Source organism: Carassius gibelio, chromosome A10, assembly GCF_023724105.1.
Source record: "Carassius gibelio isolate Cgi1373 ecotype wild population from Czech Republic chromosome A10, carGib1.2-hapl.c, whole genome shotgun sequence".
NCBI lineage: Eukaryota > Metazoa > Chordata > Actinopteri > Cypriniformes > Cyprinidae > Carassius > Carassius gibelio.
The window spans coordinates 894,210-922,110 of NC_068380.1; the positions used below are offsets into that span (position 1 = coordinate 894,210).

A 27,901-nucleotide genomic window follows, 5' to 3' on the forward strand; every position below is an offset into this window, starting at 1 on the left:
CTAAGAGAAATGACCACGTGTGAAAACACTCCAAACACTCCGTGACATCAATAGCAGCATCACAAGAAGTATAAGAGGGCATCTGTAATGCACGTCATCAACGTCTTTGTTTGAAGGAGATGTGAAACAGGCAGGCCCTAGGCATGGCAATGGCACGTAGTGTCTCGTTCTCCCTCTCATGGAACCATGTTTACATGTGAAGCCTGAGACGTTACCCTTCAAGGGAACTTGAATCAACTTGCATCATCTAGTGGACACTATGGAGAATGAAATACCCACTATGTCATGCATCAGTGCATTGCCTTTCCACCTGGTTAGAGAGAACCAAAATTAGTGGCAAACATCCACCAATTAAAAGAGGGCGACATGCCAATGATGCCTAGACAGCTAAAATAATCTAACCAACTCTGATATTAAGGAGGGACTTCCCATTCAACCAAGTTAGAGCTGAATGCGCTCCATACAGACACTATATTTACTCATGCACAAACTGCATCAGACATGCATGTCCTCAGGTTCTCAAACAGATGCATGCATTACCTGTAGTGTTTTGCAGAGTGTTTCCTACAAGTACACAAACAAACAGCTCCTGAAGACAAAAGAAGTTGATGATGTGTATTACAGATGCCCTCTTATACTTCTGGGTATGCCACTAAGAATTTGGAGTGTTTTTACACATGCTTCAGACACCGGTCATGCTGATGGCATTCCCCATAGTGTCCACTGGAGGATATAGTGCGAGTTACCTTAAAGGGAAACTGGGATTTGATTTAATGCATTTTTAATGCAGTTAATGGAGTTTTTTTGTCAAATGATTTTTACAAATTAAATAAATATACTAAAAGAGAAAGAGCATTAAAATGTAGAAAATCATGAGTAAAACAAATGTAGTTAATGCTAAACAAGAATATATATATATATATATATATATATATATATATATATATATATATATATATATATATATATATATATATATATTCTTATTCAGCATTTATTTATTTATTTAGCATATAATAAATTTTTTATTATTCTTATTATACTGAAAACGTTGTCAAATCAAAGCCAGCTGGGCGTAACCAACACGCAGGATTCCATTTTGTTGTCATGGTAAGAAAATCGAAAAAACAAATTACGTGTAATGTATTGTTCGGTATTGATATTCATGATGTTATTATTTTTTTTTTTAAACGTTTTTTTTTATCGTCCTTAATATAAAATATTTGTAGATTTTTCGTCACACACTGGAAACCTACGTGTGGACGCAAACATTGGATTTCTAAGCAATGTTTATTGTGAGGGTCTTTTTTTATAATTCATATAATTCCTGGTAAATGTCATAATCTAGGCTAAATGACGAGGCACTTACTTTGGATCAATAATTCATAAGAACACAGTCACATATTACTGCAGTGACTTATCAATTAGCCTTAATTGACAATCTTATTAATTAACCTTTCTTTTTATCATGCAGCGCTATCAAGCTCGTTTACTGAGAGAGAGCTCCAAACAACAACCAATCGAGTGATGAGCAGGGGTGCCAGTGAAATCTGCGCGCGAGGGGGAGGACGTCATCTATATTCACATCTATGCAAAGTTTCCCAGCATTTCATCTCGACACTTTCTGCCCATGTAAACGGCTGGAGTCCCGTCCAGAGAATCAGACAGCTGCTGGTGCTGATGCTGGAGCAGGGAGTCTCAGCATCCTCTTCCTCCGTCATTAGTCGAGTTCGGGCTCTCCACCGCACCGTCGGCACCAACGCGGGAGAAAACACCGATTTACTGGTAATATCGCTTTATATATGGTGAAAATGTCGTGAAGTAGAGGATTTGAAATAACATAAACTGTTTTATTTATGTTGTGTCAACGTGAGCAGATTTGTGACGTGAACAGTTTAAAAGCGTCTAAGGGAATTTCTAGGATTCCTCGCATTTCTGTGTTGAGTAGTTATGCAACTGATTTCCATAATCTGAATCTTAGTATGTGATATGAAATGTGTGGTTTTGGACCTTTAGCTAAAAATAAACCACAAATTTATCAGAAAAGCTGAATTATCCTTAAACTTCTTCTTATAAATGTCAAACAATCATAACGTCAGTTCATGGTGTTTTATGTGAAATATTGATATCTGTTGATGGAAATTATGTCTGAAAGGAGGTCAGAATGTTTTCACCTGTTCCACCAAATTGGAGTTTGAGATTACAATGATCTAGCTGACCATTGATCATGACAAGGAAAAAATTGAGGCAAATAGTATTTATGAAAATGCACTTGACATTTCCACAAGTGGGATTTAAAGCGTAATGCCTCTCATGTACTTGTCAGCGTGCATTGAAATTCTCTAATCTCAAAAGATTATGTGTGCTTCTTGTCAAGACAAGACACGAGGATTGTTCGGTTGTGCGGCTTGAGAGACATAAGATTAAGGATAAATGTGAGGGTGAGAAGTATGTTATTGCACTTTATATAGACTAAGAATGATGTCTGCCTCTGTGGAGCGTTTATTACGGTTTCTTCCTCCCGGCGGTTTGATTGACAGGTGTGAAAAGATCTCAAGGTAATGGTGTTTATGGTTTCCTTTTCTCTTAAAATAGACCATTACTTATTTTCAGGAGACAGTTTATTGATTCAGACAGACCCTTCAGTCGAGACATAGGGGTGCAGTTGTCATCTAGCAATAAGTAATCTAGATTAGTTTCAGACGTCACCACTCCTTGCATTATTCGGTACCGAGTCAAGGATTTTTTACTTGACCATAGGGATTGTTCTGTTGGGATCTTGCATGTTATGTGAATAATACACAGTATTGAGCTGCATTTAACTGAAGATTTCATTAATAAGGTGGAAGAATGGTAGTGGTATAAAATTATAATAACCTATTTTGAAATCAAATGTGCACATTAGCAACAGATGGTCTTATAATGTTAAGTTAATGTGTAGAAAAAAAATTGAAGTCTGTGTTTCTCAGTGGAAAAAGATGCTAAAAGCAAAAAAAATTAATGCATCTAACCATATAATTGCTTAAATTGAGCTATCAAAATATATGGCCAAGCCAAACTTTAAAACGGAGAGGAAATGCCTTGAATATCTTTTGCTCTTGACTCCAAAGGCTCTAATTTATGTGTCATTTTAATGAAGTTAGTCAAACTGAGTTTGCATTATAAGAAATGAAACAAAACAAACAAACAAAAAAAGGTAAAAAAAATATATAATGTAGACTACAGTACATGTACCATAAGAAGTTATTTTGGGTCTGTTCATACTTAAAGTCCAATGTAAAGTCTTTACTAGATTATATTATAGTACATGTGTCATAATAAGTGATTTTAGGTTGTGCTCGTTCTTGGTGTTCAATGTGAAATCTGCATCTTGCAGCAAAACCATTTGAGAATTATTGGAATATACATCATAAGATGTAATTCTATAGACCTTTTTGTAGATCATTAAATGTTTCCATATTTTCCAGCAGTGTGTGAGGAGGTTCAAGGTGAAAAGAAAAGTCTTTATGTGTGCTTTGTTGAGGGAGTTTTCAATGGGCAGAGATCATATGTCTGTCTGATGTGAAGCAGCATTGGCCTGTGAGGAGATGCTTCCCAAACTAAAAAGGTGCTGATGAAAACATCAAAGGTCACTGGATGGATGTAATGCATTTTGATGGATTGTCAAACTTCATCAGTCAGATGAAGATGAGGTGTCTTAAAAAGCCCTGTTTTTTATGACACTTGTGTTATGCTTAAGCCGTCCCCCAGTGCATTTTGAAAACCCGTGTCCTAAGGAGCAAGGTGACACTGTGAGATTCTTTAAAGGACACCCCATGGCAATTAGACAGAGGACGGGCTGAATTTTGAGATGGTGGGTGGCACAAAATCTGACATTTTAACTATTCTCAGAAAAGCTTTTCACTAATTTTTTGTCTTTACTTTTTCACTTGTGAGAAAGATAGATAGCTAATATGCATCTTAAAATTAAAAGGTTAAGTCAAAAATGTATTCACTGTCATGTCATTTCAAAACTGTATTATTTGCTTTTATTTGTGGGGTGGGTACAGTTGTTTATTTATTTTATTTTTTGAATGTTTTTGAAAGAAGTTTCTTATGTTCATTAAGGCTGTATTTATTTGAAGAACAATACAATACTATATTGTTTTTGTGTGAAATATTATTACAATTTCAAAAAACTGTTTTCTATTTGAATTTGTTTTAAAATGTAATTTATTCATTACTCCAGTCACATGATCTTTCAGAATTTATTCTAAAATGCTGATTAATTCATAACATTTCTTATTAAAGATGAAAACACTCAATATTTTTGTAGAAATAGACCGTGATACTTTTTTTTGAGGATTATTTGATTTATATCAGTCTTAAAAGAACAATTTATTAGAATTTTTTTTGTAACATTACAAATGCATTTGCCGCCACTTTAGATAAATTTAATGCATCCTTTCTGAATAAAAGTATTATTAAAATCTTACTGATCCCAAAATTTTGAATGATAGTTTTTGCACACATACACACACACACACGCGCGCGCAAACTACGATTCATATGCACACATTTTAAGGATATATAATGAAAGTGAATAGAGAGTAGGTTTGAGGGTGAATGTATTTTTCAGTGAACTGGAACTGTTCTTTTAAGAATTTTTTATATATATATATATTTTCTAGCATAGCTTTATACTTTCTTTCCTGGTATCTTCACGTCCTCCCACATAATAGACTACACTGGAGCTGTAGAGCAGCTGTTCTACAACCATGATTTCCCCATAAATTGACTTGTTTCTGTATAGTTGGCCTGCCCAGAGGGATTTGAAAACATATTGCCTCAGGCCACTTTGAGGTATTTCAACAGTGCTATTACCTTCAGTGTGGGTCTTATGTAGTGGACTGCCCTTCCACCATCCTATAGGGAGACTCATATTTATGGAAACTCAGAACACTACAGCAGAGAGCCACGCTGTTCCTGTTCATTCAGAGAACTGAGGGCTTCTCTGGCCATGAACATACTTCCATAACACTGTTTTTCAACTGCCATTTGCTGCATGCCATTGTTCTTTTACCGAAGGTCGAGAGAGATAATTCCAAAGAAAGAGAGAGATCATTTCCATCTATCCAAGGTTGTTGAATCTGTAATTGCCATCTGTGTAAAGAGCAACATCAGTGGAAATGCGTTTGTATGGTTATTAGAATAGCTCAGGGACACTATTTATTCAAAATGTGATTCTATCCCTGACAGCTACAGTACACATTTTTTTTATAAAGATTATTGTGGAAAATATTAGATTTTTAGTGACATGACATTCAGCCAAGTATGGTGTCCCATGCTCAGAATTCGTGCTCTGCATTTAACCCATCCAAAGTGCACACACACAAACCGTGAACACACACCCGGAGCAGTGGGCAGCCATTTATGCTGCAGCACCCAGGGAGCAGTTAGGGGTTTAGTTCCTTGCTCAAGAGCACCTTAGTAGTGGTATTGCCAGACCGAGACTCGAATCCCACAACTCACAACTTCCGTTTTAGATTAGATTCGATTTTTAGATAGTGTAGACAGAGACCAGAGTTCTCCTTCAATGCAAATCTGGGATTTCTTTATTTCGTATTAACATCGATCAGGCAAGAAAAAAAAAAGTCAGATAATTTAGGAGAGCATGGAACAGTGTAGGTGTTTTGCGCTGGTGGGGATGAATGATTTTATACTCTATTTGAGAAAATCAACTTGGGCACTTGTACACTGAAAGTTGTTAGTACATTTCCCAAAGAATTACAAAGAAACCGCAAGTTTTTCTTTTGTGAAACATAAAAGTCATTGGACATTGTAAGAAAAACCATCAAATGATGACAGAATATTCATTTAAGCTTTGATTGGAGTATTTTAAAAAAGCAAAAAATTAAACACTTCATGACGACAGTCATCTTACGACTGAAGGAATGCCTTGATTAGGTTTGATCGCTCACATTGTTAATTGTTGACTTAACAGTACCATCAAGAATCTGTTTAATCAGAGGTTGTGATAAGCCTGGCATATCTCAAGGTCATTATAAAGCTGTCAGTTAGCCAAGTGACTCACAGTCACTAATAGGAGTCAAATAGCATTCTAATGTCTACAAGCGAAATAAAGTAGCAATAAAAAGGTTGCTGAAAACATTAATATTCCCATGGAGAAGTAAGATTGTACTCTCAGTAAAACTAGATGCCTGAACAAAGTGTTTGATAGCGGTAGTTGTTGTCAGCTTATTAGCTGCCTGTAATGACAGGATCCAAATCATGAGGAACAAGCTAATGAACTACAAGAGCTTCTGTCAAAAGAGTCGACCTCGTCAAGGTTAATGGAAGAAGAAAGCACTTTGGCACAATTCACTCTTTTGTTTTCTGACCTAATCTTTTGGATCTGACCTTGTAGACTTAGTCAGTAGCTCACAAATAATGCTAAATGTCCCGTGGCATATTTTGGCTTTCTGTGAGAAGAGTTTTATATAAGCTTTCATGTTAAAGGGACAGTTCACACACACTAAAAAAATTACATTTTGGCATTTTTTCTTTTTTGATTGTGTAATCTTTCATACAATGATGTATAGGCCTATAGAGAGAGAGAGAGAGAGAGAGAGAGAGAGAGAGAGAGAGATTGTGTAATCTTTAATACAAATATATATAAAATGGCAAGAAGGTTAATAAATTATGACAGAATCATCATTTCTATGGGTGAACTGATACCTTAAAAAGGCTTTTTTTTCACCTCAACTTGATTTAAATGTCTGCTGGAAACACTGGAACTCATTTGCCTTCGTTTTTGTTTTTTTGGTTTATTAATTTCCTCAGTTCTTTTCATCTCAAATGACAATGAGCATCTGCTTTGCACAAGTAGCGAATCTCTATGTACAGTTATGAAAGCATGTCGCTCAGACTTGTCTGTGCGATATGAAAATTAGATGATTAATTTAGTTCTGCCTTATATAATTTCACACACTCCCTTAAATTCTTGAGTCACTCTCCACACACACACACACACACACACACACACACACACACACAATATGAACCTCTGATACTGCTGCCTCTGATATATGCTGTTATATCTCAGCATATCATGCTGCGGTAATACGAAACTTTATATCCTCCGAAGGACACATCTATCAGAGGTAGCATATATCAGATGTATTATGTTCTCACATCTGACCTCTATCTTAGAATGCTTTACTGCATTAGTGACTTATTCTACACATTTTATTTTGGCATTTTTAATAATGGTTTTTAATGGTTTAGCCAGTTTAAATAGTTATCTAAAATAATTTTTGCCAGTTATAATGTCACATTTGCATACATTTCATATCCGTATACATGCATATTTAATATAAAGTGAATTGTGTTGGTTTACTGATGTGGAACATTATTGGAAAGTGCCAATCTTGCATTAGAGAACAGATCCAAGCCATATTTAGGGACTAGAATAGACACGTCTTGGGTTGGATTCTTTAGACTAACCACCTAGAAACACCCCTAGCAAACACCCTAGTTTTTATGGCTTAGTGTTTTAAAATAAACCGAAGCCCGCTTTTGCTGCATTAAAAAGCACTTTTTTATTTAATTTCATTTGCAAAAATGCTAATTGTAGAGGTCCTCTTTAAAGGATTGTGTGTGATAAATGATGCTCTTTAGAGCTGTGAAGGATTGAAACTTTGGAGTAGATAATCTCAGTAAGGCATTCCCTGAATCAGCTTCCCACTCCATGTGAAATAAATGACGTAATAAGCTGGTGTGAAACTCCTGACAGTTGGTTTGGAGGAGAGAGAGGATATTAGCAGTGGCCTAATTACAACACTTACTCAATCCAGAAACTAAGAGTGCTCGGCGCAAGAAACAAATTAGCCAAAGTGACTGCGGGAGGAAAATATTTGATGCATTTGACAAATCTGTATGCATTACAGGAGTCAAGTGAAGTCAAGTTAGATGCAGTGCTTACTAAAGTATGTGGAGAAATAGAATGATAGGAAAGGAAACAGTTAGGAGTTTAACAAATCTGTAAATTTCACTTAACAATTAAACACTTAAATCCATACTATGCAAACATACTAAACAAAATGATACTGTTCTTGGGAACACTATAACATTTATTAAAACTAAACTGTTTAACCGTACTGAACATAATGACAGGATCATTCAATTTTAGTATTTTATTCAATAATATTCTCGATTTCCTGAGGTTGACCAGGTAAACCTGTCAAGTAAATACTGTGTAAAAATGTGCTAATACGTTGTTTGACATCTTTTAAATCTGTAGTTTGAGATATGATTATTTTTATTGCTTTTATCACATAAAAGCATACTAGGGCAAAGAAAGAGGACTCTGAGATGAAAGGGATAAAGAGAGAATTCTATTGAGAGAGACCTCCATCTGTCAGCTTAACAGACAGGATGACCGGTCAACATCCCGAGGGAGTTTTTGCAAAGAGTATTAGTTGAGTCCACGCCGTTATTAGAGCGGAATAAATCGTGTGTTTTGGTGGATACACGTGAGCTAATTCATGAAATGATTAGCTGAAAATACTTGAGAGATTTGCAGTGCTGCACTCCTTAAACAAGATGTTTATGGTCAGATTTCATGTCCACAAACATCTGTTGTATTAAGGGGGCTTAACCTTTCCCAGAGACTCACTTGCAAAGTTAAATCCTTCTCTATTAAATCCCCTCCCAACATATTGTCCATTTTAATGCCAGCTAACAGTCTTTATGTGCTCCTTTTCATCCAGGTCAACCAACTGGCTGGCTGCAAATAAATGGAAGGACCTAAAGAATGAGTCATCTTTCATCTGCTGTTTAACAGTTTTCTGAACGCCTAGCTGCTACTCAAACAACTTTGGGACTTATGGAGGCCTCTCCAAACTCGGACAACATCAGCAACACCTCAGCTGGTTTGGGCCAGAGAACATGGGCAGAGTCCAACGTCTGCCCTCCCTCCGTGAGTGGCATGACCCTTCTGATCGTGGCCTACAGCACTGTTATTGCGGTGGGATTGGTGGGCAACACTTGTCTGGTCTTCATCATATCCAGACAGAAGGAGATGAGGAATGTCACAAACATCCTCATAGCCAACCTCTCCTGCTCCGACATCCTCATGTGCGTGGTGTGCCTCCCAGTGACGGTCATCTACACACTCATGGACCGCTGGATCCTGGGCGAGACGCTGTGCAAGGTCACGCCGTTCGTGCAGTGCATGTCCGTCACGGTCTCAATTTTCTCGCTGGTTCTCATCGCATTGGAGCGGCATCAACTCATCATCCACCCCACCGGCTGGACACCAGCCGCAGGCCATTCCTACCTAGCCGTGGCGGTCACCTGGATGGTGGCCTGCTTCATTTCCCTACCCTTCCTGTCCTTTAACATCCTCACTAATGCCCCGTTCCAGAACCTCAGCCTTCCGTTCAACCCGTTCAGCGACCACGTGATTTGCATGGAGCTCTGGCCTTCCGAACGCAACCGTTTGGCATATACCACCTCGCTTCTGCTTTTCCAATACTGCCTACCCCTGCTTCTTATTCTACTGTGCTACTTGCGCATATTCCTGCGTTTACGTCGACGGAGAGACATGGTGGAGCAAGCCACCGAGGCCCGGCAGAGGAAGGCACGGGGCGCTCAGCGCATCAACGCCATGTTGGTCATAATCGTGGTGGCTTTTGCTCTCTGCTGGCTGCCGCTCAACGTCTTCAACACCATCTTTGACTGGTACCACCAGGTGCTTCCTTCTTGCCAGCACGACGTCATCTTCTCAGCCTGCCACCTCACGGCAATGGCGTCCACCTGCGTGAACCCGGTGGTGTATGGCTTCCTCAACACCAACTTCCAGAAGGAGCTAAAGGTGACTCTTCAACGCTGCCATTGTGGCTGGGGTGTTCCAGAGACCTACGAGAGCTTCCCGCTTTCGACGGTGGCCACTGATGTCACCAAGGTGTCGTCGATGCAGCAGGGCTCTCTGATGAGAACGGAACAGTGTGCTCACTGCTAAAGAGACGGCAGGAACGGAGGGAAGAATGAGGGGAGGGGTTGAGGATGAACTGGCACTGTTTCCATGGAGACGTGGAATGTCTATGTGGGTTTCTGCTTCAGTTCGTACCCGAGAGATCTAAAAACAACCTCAACCCACTGTTGCCATGTTTTCAGTGGCCCAGGTCTGGAATGTGGTGTGATGTTTTGTTAATGACAGCTAGGGTCGTCATGGCATTATTCCTGTCTCCGTGTACGACTTGTATGGGATAAATATTCCATCAAGAATGTGATTATTCCTCTTATGACACTTTCAGGCTGTTATGTTAGGAAAGGAAGGACTGATTTATGATTCTTGATTGTTTTAGCGTTCATTGAACACCAGACATTTCACGTCTAACAGCAAGTTGTTGTTATAATGAAAGTATTTTTCATGTACAGTTCTTTTAGTTATTTATTAAAATCACTGTAGCAGGGAATCGGTGCCCTCACTAAAGTATTTCTTCTGTTCATTTCTGGTTTTGTTATTGTTGTCGGTGTTGTTGTTAAATGAATCGAAGCTATTAGCATTTATTGTGTTGCTTTGGTGAGACAGCTTGTGCTGCATTTTAACTTTGAATCGTACCTCTGTAATATTGGGAAACATATTGAATATTTGAGCATTGGTGTTAGCTTAACACATCCATCTTCTGGTACAACTGATACATGACTGTGCCGGTGCCAGTTTGGTAAGAAATATATTCTTGATGAATGAAATCAAAGCAAAGTTCAGTTTCTGACAAAGGTGTTTGGTGTTGACGTTGTTGTTGCCTTATAAATGGTAGTTCTGAAAGTGCAAATAAATTTGGAAAGATGACATCCACGTAATGCCACTTACTGTTTTTCTTGTTCGTCTTCACTTGTTCGGTGGCGTTGTTGGTAATTACGTTGCATGCTTTTCTGCTCATTACTGAAGATGAAATAATTTGCATATACAGCAGATGTGCTTGTATTACTGATGCATGAGCCACAAAATGTTGGTAGCATTCCTCCTGAGGCATCATCTTTTTGATTACCATCAAGGTAATTCAGTTTATTCAGTTAGAGGCAATTTGCCTGACTTATGGTTTAAAACCAGCAACAACATGTAACAGCAATTCACAGATACAAGAGTGAAGATGTTTTACAGCATTCCTGTGGTGATGAAAACATGGGGAATATTTAAATTGTGTTTTTGTGCTTTGAATTCATGGTATACATTGTATTACCTCATGCTTTCCTTGGGATTTGAACCCATGACTTCAGTGTTGCTTGACCTATATTCTATAAAGTTCATAGCAATTATTAAAAGTAAGAGGAAGATCATTAAAATGAATATACATTTTGACACACTGGGTGTATTATATTTGCTAATAAATGTAATGTATGAGAAAGTTTCAAAACAATCATCTTCCTTATATATATATATATATATCTTCAAAGACTGTGTCTTTCCTAACATGCAAAATCATTTTTTAAAACCATTATAATCATAAACAACTGGAAAAAAAATTGAAGTTCATTGGTCAAAAGGACATTTTTGTATTTTGTCACAGAGAGCGGTTTCATTATGCCAGATCATGCCCCTTATCAGCGTGCTGTCCGTGACATGACATCCCAGGTGCTAAAATCACATCTGTTCTTCCGTGAACGGAGTCCAGGTCAAGGAGCTCTGTTCAGAGGTGTTACTACTCTCAGGTCACTTGATTTGTTGTCTCGCGAGTCCCATTTCTTTTCACTGCTGCCGGAGTTTTCTTATTAGAGGAGATAAAACGTGTGGCACACAGATAAAAGCTCTTTACCTAACCTTGTTTTCTCATACTGATAAGATGCACTTATTTTAAATTGCCATTGATTTTCAGCACGTCACCAACAATATCTGAAAGTGAAGTGTTTGAAGACAATTCTCCATTGGTCCGGTAAATTAATGTGTAGGTCAAAGCCTCAGGGGACGCACCCGCCAAGGAGAGCTTTGAGATTATAGAAAACAGATAATCATTGTTTGTCCAGAGGGATTGCCGTCTCCTTTCTGTTTTATAATTCTCACCGCAGTTTATTAGCTTGCTGTGGGTTATCTGCGCTACTCTAATCGAAAATGAGTCCCTCTTGCGTTATATTTATTCAGACGTCATCTAAAGATGCCTGGCAGCTTTGACTTGTACAGCTCGATTTGAAAGAATCCCCCCTATAGTCTTTCTGCAATCAGATTGACTTGCAAATGCAGCACATTTTGAGAGTCTTTGATGTTTGAGGCCATTACTTTAGCCCTTCAGCAGATTTTCATGAGGTTTATTGATGAATTATTGAACACGCCACTTATAAATGGAAATTAACATGGAAAATGTATATTTATGTTGATCTTTTGATAGCATGTATTTTATTTTTTTATCTCTTTTTTTTAATGCATCGATTGTATAATTTTATGTTTTATTTAATCTTATTCTTATTCTATTCACTTTAAGATGCTAGGTGCTATAGAAAATAGTTTATTATATTATTGTAATTATATTATTATTATTTTATCATATTATCAGTTAAGTAAACATAGAGGTTAAATAATCCAGTTAGACTCTGAACAGACAAACGGCAGTTCCTTAATCACATTGTCCTTCAGGAAGTGATTTTATTTTGGAGGGAATGTCAAAGTTTGCGAATCGGTAAGTATTATGGATTTGATTAATTCTGTTATGATTTATTGTACGAGTTGATTTGTTTCATGTTTTATCCTGTTTGACATCTGTGGGAAATTTAAATTTTAAAAGATAATACAATTTCTATGCATGCTAGCTTCTAATCCCTGAGCAATGGCTAACTGGCTAACGTAGTATTTTATTTCCATAATGTTATTGTTGCTGTTGTGTAAATGATTAATTTATAATTCATACATTTTAAGAGTCTGAGCTTGACCAGAGCTTCGTTCTGAAATACTGATATACTCTTTTATGGAAATACTTAATTAGGGAATGTTTAAGCTTTAAGAGTTCATCCTCAACCAATCATTTTTAGAGAACTACAGACCATTTCCTTCTTCCTTTCATTGCAAAAACACTTGAACGAGCTGTGTTCAACCAAGTCTCTGCATTTCTCACACAGAACAACCTCCTTGACAGCAACCAATCTGGCTTCAGAAGTGAAACTTCAACTGAGACTGCTTTGCTCTCAGTTGTTGAAGCCCTAAGACTGGCTAGAGCAGAATCCAAAATTTCAGTACTTATCCTGCTTGATCTATCGACTGCTTATGACACGGTTAACCACCAGATCCTCCTATCAACCCTACTGGCAAAGGGCATCTCAGGAACTGCACTCCAGTGGTTTGAGACCTATCAGATAGGTCCTTCAAAGTATCTTGGAGAGGTGAGGTGTCCAAGCCACATCATCTAACTACTGGGGTGCCTCAGGGCTCAGTTGTTGGACCAATTCTCTTCTCTGTCTACATGGCATCATTAGGTTCTGTCATTCAGACACATGGCTTTTCATACCACTGCTATGCTGATGACACTCAACTCTACGTCTCATTCCATCCTGATGAACCGACGGTAGCTATTCGCATCTCAGCTTGTCTAACAGACATTTCTTCCTGGATGATGGACCATCACTTTCAACTCAACCTTGTCAAGACAGAACTGCTTTTGATTCCAGCAAACCCATCATTCCATCACAATTTCACCATCAAGTTAGACACATCAACCTTAACTCCTTCAAAAACAGCAAGAAACCTTGGAGTTATGATTGATGATTAGCTGACTTTTTCTCAGACCACATTGCTAAACTGTCCGATCCTGCAGATTTGCTTTATTCAACATCAAGAAGATCAAGCCCTTTCTTTCGGAACATGCAGCACAAATCCTTGTTCAAGCTCTTGTTCTGTCCAGGCTGGACTATTGTAATGCCCTCTTGGCAGGTCTTCAAGGCAGTTCTACCAAACCTTTACAATTAATCCAGAACGCGGCAGCAAGATAAATTTTTAATGAGCCGAAAAGAATACACGTCACACCTCTGTTTATCATTTTGCACTGGCTTCCAATAGCTGCTCGCATAAAATTCAAGGCATTGATGTTTGCCTACAAAAATACCACTGGCTCTGCACCCATTTACCTAAATTTGTTACTTCAGACTAATGTGCCCTCTAGAAGCTTGCGTTCTGCAAGTTCGTTGCTTGAGTGTCCCATCCCAAAGAAGCACAAAGTCACTTTTACGGACTTTTAAATTAAATGTTCCCTCGTGGTAGAATGACCTCCCCAACTCAATTCGAGCAGCTGAGTCCTTAGCCATCTTCAAGAATCGGCTTAAAACACATCTTATCTTTATTTGACCTTTTAACTTTAACCCTCACTATTCTAATTCTATTCTTTAAAATCTAACTACCTTTCACTAACACTATGCTCTATTCTTTTTATATTCTATTTGTTTTCTTTTTATTTATTATATTATTTAAAAGCCCTTGCTACGTGTACTGTGTTAAGCTAACTGAGACTTGTTATAGCACTTCTATATCATTGCTCTTTTGTTGTTTTTGATTGCTTCCATTGCCCTAAATTGTAATAAAATTGTGGATAAAAGCGTCTGCTAAATGACTAAATATAAATGTAAATGTAAGAGTTACAGATTACAAAAGGTGCCACAGAACAAAAAAAGTTATAATAAGTCATTGGTTAGATAATACTTTTTTTTTTCTCTGGTTCTTCTGTTTATGTTTCCAGTACAATGTTCTGTACTGAACAAAATAATGTATGTAAAGTAACACACACACACACACACACAAGTATATATATATATATATATATATATATATATATATATATATATATATATATATATATATATATATATATATATATATATATATATATGTACACAAATATGATTGCATGATTGTTTTTTTGTAGTTGTTGTATATGATGTTATTCTAAAGTCACTGTCTAATTATATATTTCACAGAAATTGCGTTTTTTTACATATAGCAGCTGGATATTGCAGCATTATTTATGCCATTCTTACAAATGGAGTGTCTCTTTTTATGTTCCTTCACTCATTACTTCACAATATGGCTCAAACTACATTTCTTTTCATCTTGAGCATTAAGACGAATCACAAAAAAAATAAAAATAATAATAATAATGGGTTGCTTTAAGGCTGTGACATGAATCATTGTATGTCATTTATATGCAAATGCATATGATTCAGCCATCCAAATCCTTAGATTTCATATTTGGCCAAAATGCTTTAAAATCAAGGCATTTATTTACACCTTTCTGTAATGAAAAACTTTTTTTTGTGCATAGTAGGCCTATTACATTGGATGTTTATGTCCCGTAAGTGACGGATGAATTGTGGGATTTCCTGCGTCACAAACATTATACTGTACGATCGGCAGCTTGACAAAGCCTGTCTGCTGTGGTTATATTTGCCAGAGATCTTTAAAAGTGCGAGACAACAATCCCAGAGGACTATTTTAGATGCCTTGTGGGTTAAGTTTAGCACTGCTCCAGTTCTACGGCTTTGAGCAGGGGTGTATTTTTAAACCCAAATGAAGTTATCTTGGGTGAGCTGATTGCGCTCCCTCTGCTGTCTTTTCTCCCAGCCAACCGTTTTCCATCTGCAAACTTTTGCATTATTCATAGTTTTCCCTTCTCGTTCTCGAAATAAAGAAATAAGAGATCAGAAGCTGGACACATTATTTATGGGGTTCCTTCCTTCAGCCTTGTCTTTGCCATTCCTTCAAAGGGCCTACCGGAGACACCAGAGGGTGTGATGCCGCTCAGTGACAGCAGGTGATCAAGATATAGATGAGTTTGTTTCTTCATCAGATTTGGAGAAATGTAGCATTGCATCACTTGCTCACCAATGAATCCTCTGCAGTGAATGGGTGCCGTCAGAATGAGAGTCCAAACAGCTGATAAAAACATCACAATAATCGACAAATAATCCACATGATGCCAGTCCGACAATTACCATCTTCTGAAGCAAAAAGCTGTTTGTATGAAACACAAATACCGTTAATCCATATAACAACAGTGAAAAAGTCCATCCCCTGTTGTCCTCTCACATCAAAATCCTATATATTTATTTCCTACAATAACGGTTTTCATTTGTAAATGGTGTTTTATCTGTGTATATTTCTCCTGATGCAGAGAGATTACTCGAAGACAATGACAATGAACAAAGTAATATGAAAAAAATTTAACCAGGAACAACAATTTTGATGGTTTAATTTCAAACACATAGCTTTTCGTTTCACGAGTCTTGACCCCAAAACCAAAAGAGAAAAATAATTATTACACTTAAGTATTACAGAAAATAATCACATTTTAGGACTCTTAAGATTGGTTGCATTGGTAAATTATTTTTATTACTAAAATCTCATGATTGTGGCAAATTATGCTTGTTTTTTTTAAATTATTATTTCTATTTGATTTCATTACATCATGAATTTTATTGTACTGCCTTATATATATATATATATATATATATATATATATATTATTTTTTAAATACAGTGAAGGCATTCTGTATTAACATAACTATAACAATAATTAAAATAAAAGTGCATTACAATTAATTAGAATTTGGGCTGAAAATACATTTAATCATGAAAACAACGTCACAAATTTTTACGCAAACAAACAATTTAATAGGCCTAAAATAGGCAAATATAGTAAGATTTCATATTTTCTCTTATTATTTCTGTCATTTTTTTCAGCGAAATGGTCCAGATGTTCCTTTTTCAGATTGAAAACAATGACACATCTTAAAAGCATAAAATTCAAAGTTTCCGTGTTTATCATCCTTTATTTTGTTATCATAGAGCCACTGCTTTTTGTCTTCAATCAGAATCAATTAGCTCATTGTCTAAATGCTTACATGATTCTGCTGGTAGATTTGCAGCCTAAATTACGATGTCTTCATCAGAGACATCAGTGCACAGTGCAGTTACCAGCTTTGCATCTGTCGCCATCTACTGGTGTATTTTGCTATTACAGGCACTTAACACCCCATCAAACGTTTCTCACAGATAAAAGAATTTTCAGTCATCTTTGCATTTTAGTAACACATAGCAAACATGTGTTTGTGCTGATTTAGAGCCATGTAAAGCTGAGAAATTATGTATTTATACATCCATAAATATGTCTCTCTTTATTCTGAGAATCCTATACTACAGTGTATTTGCTGATTTCCTCAAGTGCATAATCTTCATTCATTGCCACTGTTTTCATTGTCGTCCTCAAAAGTGCCTTCTGCTCGTCCCTCGGGCTCTGGGTAATTCAGGATGTGTCTGTTGGCCTGGATGAGGTACTGTTGCTGTTTGAAATATACTTTAAGCACTCCCTTGATCACCACGAATGCAATGCCACCCTAGAAGAGGAAATCTGGGTTAGGATTCACACTTCCTAATCTAATTGCAAGTTGTATGGTAGATGCTAGCTGCTCTCGACTCTCACCAGGATGGTGCGCTGCAGGTTTGGCGTGACCCTGCGGAACAGGAGGCGTCCCAAAAGGTTGGCGATGGAGGGGAAGATGAGGGCCCCACACAGGGTGCGAGACACAGAGAGATGGTCTCCTCCGTAACCGCCCTCCACTGGGATGCGGGGTTGAGGGTGGCCCATACCTGCACAAACAAATTACATTTTTTTTTTGCTTCAAAAATGAATAAATTATATTTTTTAAATAATAATAATAATATTATTATATTTAGGATAAGCTTACGGTGTGATTATGACAACGAATCATAAATACTAAGATGGCTTAAAGGAATGACGGTGAATAAATAATGTCAGAATTTACATTTTTGGAAGAAACAGCATTAATATTTGATAATTTTTATATTGTCAATTATATCCAGCTTTATTTTAAGTGATTTTAGTATTTCAACAAATTAGCTTATGTTTTCAGTTTTTATTGTATTTTTTTACTAGAAGTTTCAGTCATTCTGTTATGTGCTTTTGTCATTTTGATTAGTTTTTGTTTTATTAAAAAACTATTATATTTAGCTTAATTTATTTGTATCTCATTTTTAGTAATTTTAATACTTCAACGAATTAGCCTTTATTTTTAGGTTTCGTTTTAATTTGAGTAATTTTGTAATGTGCTTTTGTTATTTAGATTAAGTTGTATTCATTTTTTTTTATGCATTTATCATGATTAGTTTTTGTATGTTTTTTTAAATTATATTTTTAGCTTTATTTTAGTTATATTTCAGTTTAAGTAATTGAAGTACTTTAACTTATTTCAGTAAGTTGGCAAGGTTATATTTTTTTGTTATTTTTTTATAATTGAAAAATAGTTAAGTTTTTTCATTTTAAGTTTTATTAAAATGTTTATTTTACATTTTCTTTAAAAAAATGCTAATTAAAATCTTTTAATAGTTTTACATTTAAATAACAAAAACAACACTGGGATGAACTATTGCTAAGTTGAACCCTGTTTTCCACATACCAGGTAAAAGTCCACTGAAGATCTGGAGCTTAGAGGAGTGTCGTTGCCAAAGCCGCACCACATAATCCTCCCAGCGAATCATCTTCCCCAGTACCAGCATGACAGGGATGGTGGGTAAACCCATGAGCAGGAAGAGAGGATCCGCACGCTCCATCACATCCAGACCCTTCTTATGGCCTACCACCTGAAAACAGAGTAGAAAACATGTTCAAAAGAGCCCTGGAGAGCCGAGCTTCACTCATCTTGTCTTTAACACACCTGCATAACCGTGACGGCACCATAAGTAACAGCCGACCAATAGACGGTGCCCACCACGACTCCAGCTGCGGCGAACGGACTGGCCCTGGACAGAACTCTGTCGACCTGCTGAAGGAAGTAGACCAGAGGCCCTGGAGAATAGACAAAACCACACTCTTAAAACTTCACTATTAAATCAATAAAACAACAGCCAAACACAACGTCAGAATATTCGCCATTAGCAAGGCCACACAGAATAGAATCCACACATTTTCTGAGCTAACTTGTCAAAAACATGATCATTTTAAATGGTAAAGTTTGGCTACAAAACAAGTGCAAAATCATGTTATAAAACAGTGTTTATTATTATTTATACACTATTATAGTATTATATAGTAGTTTTGAATTAGCTTTTAGAATTTTTTTATTTTCATTTTAGTTTAGACTTTTATTTTATACATTTTTGTAATACAGAAATATACTTAAATATTTATAAGTAAAAAATAGATAAATTTTTTATGAGCCAAAAAGAATACACGTCACACCTCTGTTTATCAATTTGCACTGGCTTCCATTAGCTGCTCGCATAAAATTCAATGCATTGATGTTTGCCTACAAAACTACCACTGGCTCTGCACCCATTTACCTAAATTTGTTACTTCAGACTTATATCCCCTCTAGAAGCTTGCGTTCTGCAAGTGAATTTTTTTTTTTTTAAGCTTTAAGTTATTTCAATTTTAGTTTTGCTCATTTTACTACTTCAACTTGAACTTAATTTCAGTTAACTGCAAAAGCAACATTTCTCATTTTTGCTTCGTTTTTGCCATTTTTAATTAGTTTTTGTTTTTTAATATTACTATTTAGTTTTAATTAATTTTAATTTCGATTTTAGTTTTAATAATTTTAGTACTTCAATTTTATTTGAGCTATTTGCCAAAGCAAAATTTTTAATTTGAAAAAATGCAAATATAAAATTTTTGGACATTTTATATTTGCATTTAGCTTTAATTTATTTTATTTTAGTTTTATTAATTTTAGGATTTGGACTTACATATTTTTATTAGTTGGCAAGATTATCCCTTCAAAAAAAGGTGAAGTACAAATACTCACCGATTTTGGGGAAAACTATCCGGTATTCTGTGCCACACTGCGGGCAGCTGACGGCTCCTCCGCTGTTCCCCTTCTGTTTTTCGTCCAGCCATCGCTGTAAACAAGACTGATGGATCCACTTGGTGCAGCCCTTACACCGGCACGGGCTGACCCATTCTGCAGCTCGATCCTCCTTCTCCGTGGCAAAACACACCCAGCAGTGCCTGTCGGGGGACGACAGATTAAATGAGAACTTAACTAAGAGTTCTACTAACTAGTCCTTTGATTCACAGCTAATGGAGAAACTCACTTCTCTGGAGGTTCTTCTACACTTGCCATCTTACTTCAGGCTCGATCCACAGTCTCCAGCTCAACCATGAGTGAGCCAGAGCAGGCTCAATGCACAACACCTGTTAATACTGACCATTAGACATGAACGCAATACATAAATACAAACATATTTGCCAATAATAACACTTCCGCTGTAAGTAAAATGAACAAATATGTATAATATGTTTGGTCTTATATTATGGTGATCAGAACCATCATATTACACGGAATTTAAAACAAATCACTAAAGATTGTTTTTATTACTACAGTATAAGATATATATAACATAATTATATATTTATTCTGCTAACGTCTGGTTTGAAGATACACAATGAACAACTGATTTAACACAGTTTTCAATCGGAATGACTCGCATTAAACTAACGTAAACAAACCCAAACCTCATTGTTATTCACGTTTTAAATGCTATAAAAAATACAGAAACTTGACATTCAGGCAACACTGTTAACCGAATTCAAATGTAAATCCTCACCTGAAGATGTTTTGCAAACGTAGACGTTTCTGATACGCGTTTAGTTTAGATATCTGGCTGATTTGACACTTTCAATTTTGTCGGAGGACAGAACAACAACCTTATGAAGAACAATTTCCGGTTAAGCCACTTCCGTGTGTCAAAATAAATGTCCCTAACTTGTTAAAACGTCCAAGAACGCTTCGTTTGATGTGTTTAACCATACAGTCTATGGTTTAACAAAGTATGTATTTATCGCATCACTTGTAAAGCATACATGCATAAAACTAAAAAGTAAAAGTGTTTTGAAAATAATAATAATAATAATAATAATAAAGCATCCACTCTGCTACTAGTGTCCTCTAAATAATTTTGCTCTTAATCAAAAACATGGAATTAAAGGCATACATTTGCAATTTTATTTTAGCATAACATATAAATAAATAGATCAAATTACACAAAAAATTTAAATAAATCAACAATTGTTTTTATTCATCGCAAACCGACTCTATGAGTACGTTTAGTTCTGCGACCGAGTACGTTTGGTTCTGCGACCGAGAACCAAACGTATTGGCTAAACGAGCTGTCACTCATCTCCTAGTTACGTGCTTTTGATTGGCTCCCTCCGTGGTTCGGTTGACGCATCACCGCTCAGCCTGTGGTTATACTGCCAAGCAGCTACAGTTATTTCTTATTTACATGAACAGAAAATCATAAAAGCTGCTTCTTGAGAACAAGTTGACCGAAAAAAACACTCAAGCGCAGGCTGAACATGGAGTCGTATGATATTATAGCGAACCAGCCGGTCGTGATTGATAATGTGAGTATGATGTCAGCAGCCCTCCACACCCAGTCTGTGCTAAAAGGCTAAAGCTAATGCTATTGTGCTAAAGCCTGCGCTAGCCGCCCAATGCTAAATTAAATGTGTTTAGTATTTTATTTATTGAAATAGTAATGTGTACAGTTTCACGTCCGATTGCCTTCATTATTTAAAGCACGACAGTGTATCTGTCTTAATTGCGATGTCTTCAAGCATTAGCTGCTCAGGATGATGCATCGGCATAAAGCTGATATGTCATTCATTTCAGTGGTGCTTTGAATTTATCACTCAAACTTTAAATAAAGGATTCCACGTTTTTCATATTAATGAAATACTGCACGATGCATGGTTGTCAGAGAGTATCTGTTAGATAAAAGCCTGTATTTGAGCTTGAGTTGTTATTGTTGCTAAGATGGCTGGCTGTGACCTCGCCTTATATAAACAGCCACATTTCTTAATATGTACAGCCACATTTATTAATTTGCAAAATTTCGTTTGAAATTAATTTAAAATAAAAGGCAAAAGGGTGAATCTTGAGATGGAGAACTAGTAAGCCTCAACTGGTAATCAGAATGAAGGGGGAAGATCTCAAAGCCTGTGTCACTTTGACAGGTTACTAAAATGATGAAAACGTAGTAATTGTTTCTCACAGTGTGACTTTTCTTTAGTCTGTAGCTGGTTGTGTTTCTATTAGCCCCCTCCAGCTCTGTCTCATGACTCAAGAACGAACAAGGAAGGATCAGATCAATAGATGATTCATTTTACAACACATTCACTGTTTGAGCTTTTATAGTTCAAGTTTGTTTTGAACTACCTCGCTGCAAAATTGTAATTTCTAACTTGTCTTACAACTTCTCCTCCAGGGGTCAGGGGTTATCAAGGCTGGCTTTGCTGGAGATCAGATCCCTAAATACTGTTTCCCGAATTAGTAAGTAATCATTTAATTGATATTACTTGGGATAACTTTCAAAAGTGTGGGGTCAGTGAGAGTTTAATTATTTATTAATAACTGTGTTCAGCAAGGATGCATTAAAAGTGATCAAAGTGGCGGTAAATATATTTCTAATGTTACAATAGATTTCTATTTTAAATAAATGCTGCTCTTTTTTAAGTCTATATATATATCAAAGAATTCAGAATTCAAAAAAAAAACTGATAATATGGAAAAATGGTTGCGCAATAAATTTGCATATTAGAATGATTTTTGAATCATCATGTGACACTAAAATGCAGCTTTTTTTACTGTATGCATATATATATATATATATATATATATATATATATATATATATATATAATCAAATTTGTCATATTATCAACATTGTTTTTAGAAATACTGGCTTTTGTTTGTACAAAAAAAAAAAAACACTTCAGTAATGTATTTTATTGTTAATGTGATGTGATATTAAGTGGTATGGTTTGTTTCTAGTGTGGGGCGACCCAAACATGTTCGGGTGATGGCTGGTGCCCTTGAGGGCGATCTCTTCATTGGACCCAAAGCTGAGGTAAAACTTTTTATTTTAATTGAAGATTATATTTAAAGAAAATAATATAATCACAACACAGTCAACTTCCATTATGTGCCACAATATTCAGCCAGAAATAATACTGGCAGGGACTTGACTTAACCTGTGATGTTATTGGTTAATAATAATTATAATATTATATATAACTATAATATTATAATTTGGACATATAGTTTTGATTTCATGCTGTCGTTTGTTATTCTAATGTAATAACATCATGTGTTCTATTCAGTTAGATTCAAGTTTCTTTGTGTAGTGCTTTTCACAATGCAAATCATTGCAAAGCAGCTTTACAGAAAATTGAAGTTACTACATTATATTTAGTAATAGCTTTTCAGTGGTGACTATCTCAAATTGATGTCCATATGGTAGAAATGTACGGTAAAAATGGAGCAGTTAGTTAATGTCATGTAATCAAACAGACTGTGAGCACTGTATATTTTGCGATCAAACTTATATGTTGTCTGAGGGTTGGCGTAATTTCTTCTCAGGTGTTTGGTCATCTCAAATGCATTCTTTGTTTCTGTGGTATATGCAGGAGCACAGGGGGCTGCTGTCTGTCCGCTATCCTATGGAACACGGTATTGTGAAGGACTGGAACGACATGGAGCGCATCTGGCAGTACGTGTACTCAAAGGAACAGCTGCAGACCTTCTCGGAGGAGGTACGGCTTTATATATTATACATTTACTCTAAATAATAGTATATAAATATATGTACTATTATTTATTTTGAATGAGATTTTTATTTTCATTTTATTACGCTATGCCTACATCAACACCACTCTCACGTGAATGCTCGTACGACAGTTAGCGAAAGATAGAGATTATGGTTTATAAAGATTTAAATATGGATATTGTTCATACACAAATGCATGATTCCCTTCAGAAGGTCATTTTTAACCCCTCTGAGCCGTGTGGAGCATTTTTATGATGGATGGATGCACTTTATTTTGCTTCAAAATCTTGACCACCATTCACTGCCATTATAAAGCTTGGAAGGATATTTTTAAAATAATTAGTTCACGCCAGAATAAAAATGTCCTGATAATTTGCTCACCCCCATGTCATCCAAGATGTTCATGTCTTTCTTTCTTCAGTTGAAAAGAAATTAAGGATTTTTCTGCATAAAAAATAATCTGCAGTTTCAATGCGGCTTTAAAGGGCTTTAGAGAAATAAGAAATAAGTGTCCTTTCTAATGAAAGAATTGGTCAATAAAAAAAAAAATCATTTTTAAACACAAGACCCTAAACTCATTGGTCCCTTTTGAAGTCCATTACAGGTAGAAAAATCCTGGAATAATATAATATAGTATTTTAATATAACTGTCATATACACCTAGGATAGCTTGAGGGTGTGTAAATCATAGGGTACATAGGTTGAACGAATCCTTAACCATTCATATTTTTATGTGTTTTGCAGCATCCTGTGCTGTTGACCGAAGCACCGCTGAACCCCAGTAAAAACCGTGAACGAGCTGCAGAGGTGTTCTTTGAGACCTTCAACGTGCCGGCGCTGTTCATCTCAATGCAGGCCGTGCTCAGTTTGTGAGTCCAGCACTTCATATTTCATTCTTCCTGATATCTCACCTCCTATTCCCTCTATCATGCAAAACACTTTCCTGTCTGACAGATACGCCACAGGCCGAACCACAGGTGTGGTCCTGGACGCTGGTGATGGTGTGACTCACGCTGTCCCCATATATGAGGGATTCGCCATTCCACATTCCATCATGCGCGTAGACATCGCCGGACGTGACGTCTCCCGATACCTCCGCCTTCTCCTGCGCAAGGAAGGCTACGATTTCCACACTTCTGCAGAGTTTGAGGTTGTGCGCACCATCAAGGAGGTATGAGACACCACATCTGGATATATACAACATGTTTTTTGCAGTTCTTTCTTGTTGGAAATCTAGATACAAGACAAATGTTTTGTTTTGTTTTACAGAGAGCCTGCTACCTTTCCCTCAACCCCCAGAAGGATGAAACTCTAGAAACTGAAAAAGCACAATACACACTCCCCGACGGAAGCACTCTAGATGTAAGAATGAGATTGCTTGTATATGTTAATGTATGGTAATATGGTCATCAAATTACACATTATATCCTGGTTTTATTGACATTCAGTGGAGGTTCAGTTCAGGTTCTTTCTAAAGTCAAAATGAAATGGGATTTAGAAACTTGGATAACGTGTCAAAAAAATATTTTTGGAATAAAGTGAGCTGATAACTTGTTCACTATGGTGCAAAAATTGTGTATTAAGTGTATTGAGTTGATGTGTTACTCACAGCTGTTTATCTCCTGCAGATCGGTCCAGCACGGTTCAGGGCCCCGGAGCTTCTCTTCAGGCCGGATCTGATTGGCGATGAGAGCGAGGGTATTCATGAGGTGCTGGCCTTCGCCATTCAGAAGTCAGACATGGATCTGCGGCGCACGCTCTTCTCTAACATAGTGCTGTCTGGCGGCTCAACGCTCCTCAAAGGTAGAACGAAGAGATCAGTCGAAAGCATCTTTCAGTTCTCCATCACTGACAGAACTGAAGCTCTGTCTTTGTTCCTCGCAGGTTTCGGAGACCGGTTGTTAAGCGAAGTGAAGAAACTTGCACCCAAAGACGTTAAAATTAAGGTGACTCTAGCACAGCTGAGAAATGTTAGCTTGGTGGGAGAAATCTGTTTTCAAATATTTATTTTTCTTGTTGTTTCAGATATCTGCACCACAGGAGAGACTTTATTCAACATGGATAGGGTAAGAACAAAGTATATATAGGCATATTAAAACATAAAACAGTTACACTACCTTTTTTTTTTTTAAAGAAATTAATAACTTTTTTCAGTAAGGATGCATTACATTATCAATAGTTAAAGCAACAACATTTATAATGCTACAAAAGATAAAATAAATACTATTCTTTTAAAGTTCATATTTGTTAAATGAATTTAATTTGTATAAATAACAACAAATATTATTTTATTTCATATTGAAATATACAAATATTAGAAGTGTAAACTAAGCGAATGTTAGAAATTTTGACTTGACAGCTGACTGAATAAATTGAAGCACTAAAATTGCTAACTAAAATAACAAAATATAATAAAAATAACAAGCAGATACCAAAACGACCAAAAACTAAAATTTTAATTATCTGAAATAAAAAATGAAAATGAATAAAATTATAAGTATAAAAAAAAGATAAAAATATCACAGCAGTAAATTACATTTTAAAATATATAACAATAGCTATTTTAAATTTAAATTAATGTTTCACAATAATGTTTTACTTTATTTTTCATCAAATCCAGTCTTGATGCGCTTGATGCGCAACCGGTTGAGGTTTTACAGACCTCAAACTTTTGAATGTTGAATGTTTTTAAAAGTGTTTATTTTATTTTTAAAAGTATATTTTATAGTGTTTAACCTAGGGTTCTTCCATTTACGAAATATAGGGGATCTATCCTGGCTTCACTCGACACCTTTAAGAAGATGTGGGTCTCCAAGAAGGAATATGAGGAAGATCGCGCCCGTGCCATCCACCGGAAAACATTTTAATGGGGTTTAAGGCCATCTCTGTGCTTTCACATCCCTCTCCTCTCTCGCTTGGCCTCCCTCTGTTACCCTCCCTCCCTCCCTCCCCACCCGTCCCGACAGCAAACCTGCCGAGCCTCCCATCTGCAGCTAAGGCATGCCTTCTGTGTCCTCTACCCAGCTCTCGTTCAGGACACCTGACGAGTAGCACTGGGGCAGAATGCGACCGGGCATCCCTTGCTCATTCTGCACCCATCAAACACAGGGCATCAGTCAATACTGTTAACTATTGTTTTGTTTAAAGCCAATACTTCAGTCAGCACTTGGATATTTATTACAGTTTACCCTGCCCTGTTTGATATTGTCATATCTATTATAATCAAACATGAAGGTGATTGTTTTACTCCTTTGTAAGAATATAATTCAAGAACTGAAGAGGTCGATCATTTTCTTTAAATGCTACAGTTCTCAAAATAGTATTTTTATTCTTATTTGGGGGTTTAATGATGAGCGTATACAATAAAAAAAGCATTGCTCACCACTAAATTCACTGGAATGGACACTACTGTGTTTACTGTCGCTCCCCTTGACCTCTCGAGGATGAAACCACTCTGTAGCTCAAGGGAACTAAATAATGTATACTGAAATACGAAGTACACAATAGATAGCTAGATTTATCGCTGCTTGAAATGTCGACAAGTGTTGTTATTAGTATACAGTACATTTAAACATGGAAGCATCCTTTTATGAAAAGGGTGGCTTAAAGAAAGTTTTTTTTTTGTTGCTCTTAGAATTAAGTTTGTCCGCTTTAAGTTGTAAAGCCTAATTGTCACCACACAAAAATATACTTGATGCGAACATTAGCCCTTTCAAGTTAAGTTTTTCCTCTGAACATTTCCTATGATTCTCATATAGAACCACAGCTGTTGACTGAAGCTTTAATTGAGTCGTCCAGTGAGGTTTATGTGGCCATGAGACGTCTCTTCATCGTGGCGTGATTTCAGTGTCAATTCAGAGTATCCCCAAATTCCAGATTAGTGCATGAAATCAACAGAACTGACTGAGATTGTGTGTTGTTTCATTGTAAATCTCATCGATGTGGATATCGAAGGCAGAGGGTGGCCAAATGGATTCAGAAGCTCTTCTGGCACTAGTATTTCTGTAGTGTTTGTTGAAAGAGAGCTGCTCTCTAATGGGATGATGAGGCAGCAGGGTTATGTTTAAGTCCAGTTTGTCCAACCAGATTCGCCTCACTCCAGTGTCATCATTGGGAAGTCAGAGCATCTTGGTTGTTTTTCTTTTTAAAGATACTGAAATATCATCATAAGCCTTGTGTACAGTGGATTGCTATTCAAACTGTTTAAAAAAAAAAAAACATGACAAAGTGTACAAACCGGTTTCTTCAATTTTTCTTTTTCTTTTAATTTTGTAAATTCAATATGATAAATAAATTAATGCTGTCTGAAATAAGCTT

At 36.5% G+C, this 27,901-nt stretch overlaps 3 protein-coding genes across 4 annotated transcripts; 2 read left to right on the forward strand and 1 right to left on the reverse strand.

Moving 5' to 3' along the window:
* Positions 1-1,549: 1,549 nt before the first annotated feature.
* On the forward strand, positions 1,550-10,843 carry LOC128020726 (neuropeptide Y receptor type 6-like). The gene is made up of 2 exons (XM_052607357.1): positions 1,550-1,785; positions 8,751-10,843. Exon 2 carries the CDS (start codon positions 8,867-8,869, stop codon positions 10,001-10,003), a length of 1,137 nt encoding a protein of 378 aa, XP_052463317.1. The 5' UTR covers positions 1,550-1,785; positions 8,751-8,866; the 3' UTR covers positions 10,004-10,843.
* A 5,715-nt stretch (positions 10,844-16,558) lies between these two features.
* On the reverse strand, positions 16,559-20,744 carry marchf5l (membrane-associated ring finger (C3HC4) 5, like). Of its 2 annotated transcripts, none has more exons than XM_052607361.1 (7): positions 20,582-20,744; positions 20,069-20,168; positions 19,780-19,982; positions 18,691-18,821; positions 18,433-18,616; positions 17,439-17,605; positions 16,559-17,352 (listed from the first exon to the last, which is right to left on the reverse strand). In XM_052607361.1, the coding sequence occupies exons 2-7, from the start codon at positions 20,095-20,097 to the stop codon at positions 17,191-17,193; spliced, it is 876 nt and encodes a 291-aa protein (XP_052463321.1). In that variant the 5' UTR covers positions 20,098-20,168; positions 20,582-20,744; the 3' UTR covers positions 16,559-17,190. The 2 variants fall into 2 exon arrangements, with proteins under 2 accessions (XP_052463321.1, XP_052463322.1); XM_052607362.1 differs by having other exon boundaries at positions 20,069-20,177; positions 20,582-20,740.
* Positions 20,745-21,178: 434 nt separating this feature from the next.
* On the forward strand, positions 21,179-27,897 carry actr1b (actin related protein 1B). The gene is made up of 11 exons (XM_052607358.1): positions 21,179-21,380; positions 22,244-22,308; positions 22,810-22,885; positions 23,445-23,570; positions 24,329-24,453; positions 24,539-24,755; positions 24,854-24,946; positions 25,213-25,387; positions 25,469-25,530; positions 25,610-25,650; positions 26,349-27,897. The coding sequence occupies exons 1-11, from the start codon at positions 21,333-21,335 to the stop codon at positions 26,449-26,451; spliced, it is 1,131 nt and encodes a 376-aa protein (XP_052463318.1). The 5' UTR covers positions 21,179-21,332; the 3' UTR covers positions 26,452-27,897.
* The last annotated feature ends 4 nt before the right edge of the window (positions 27,898-27,901 follow it).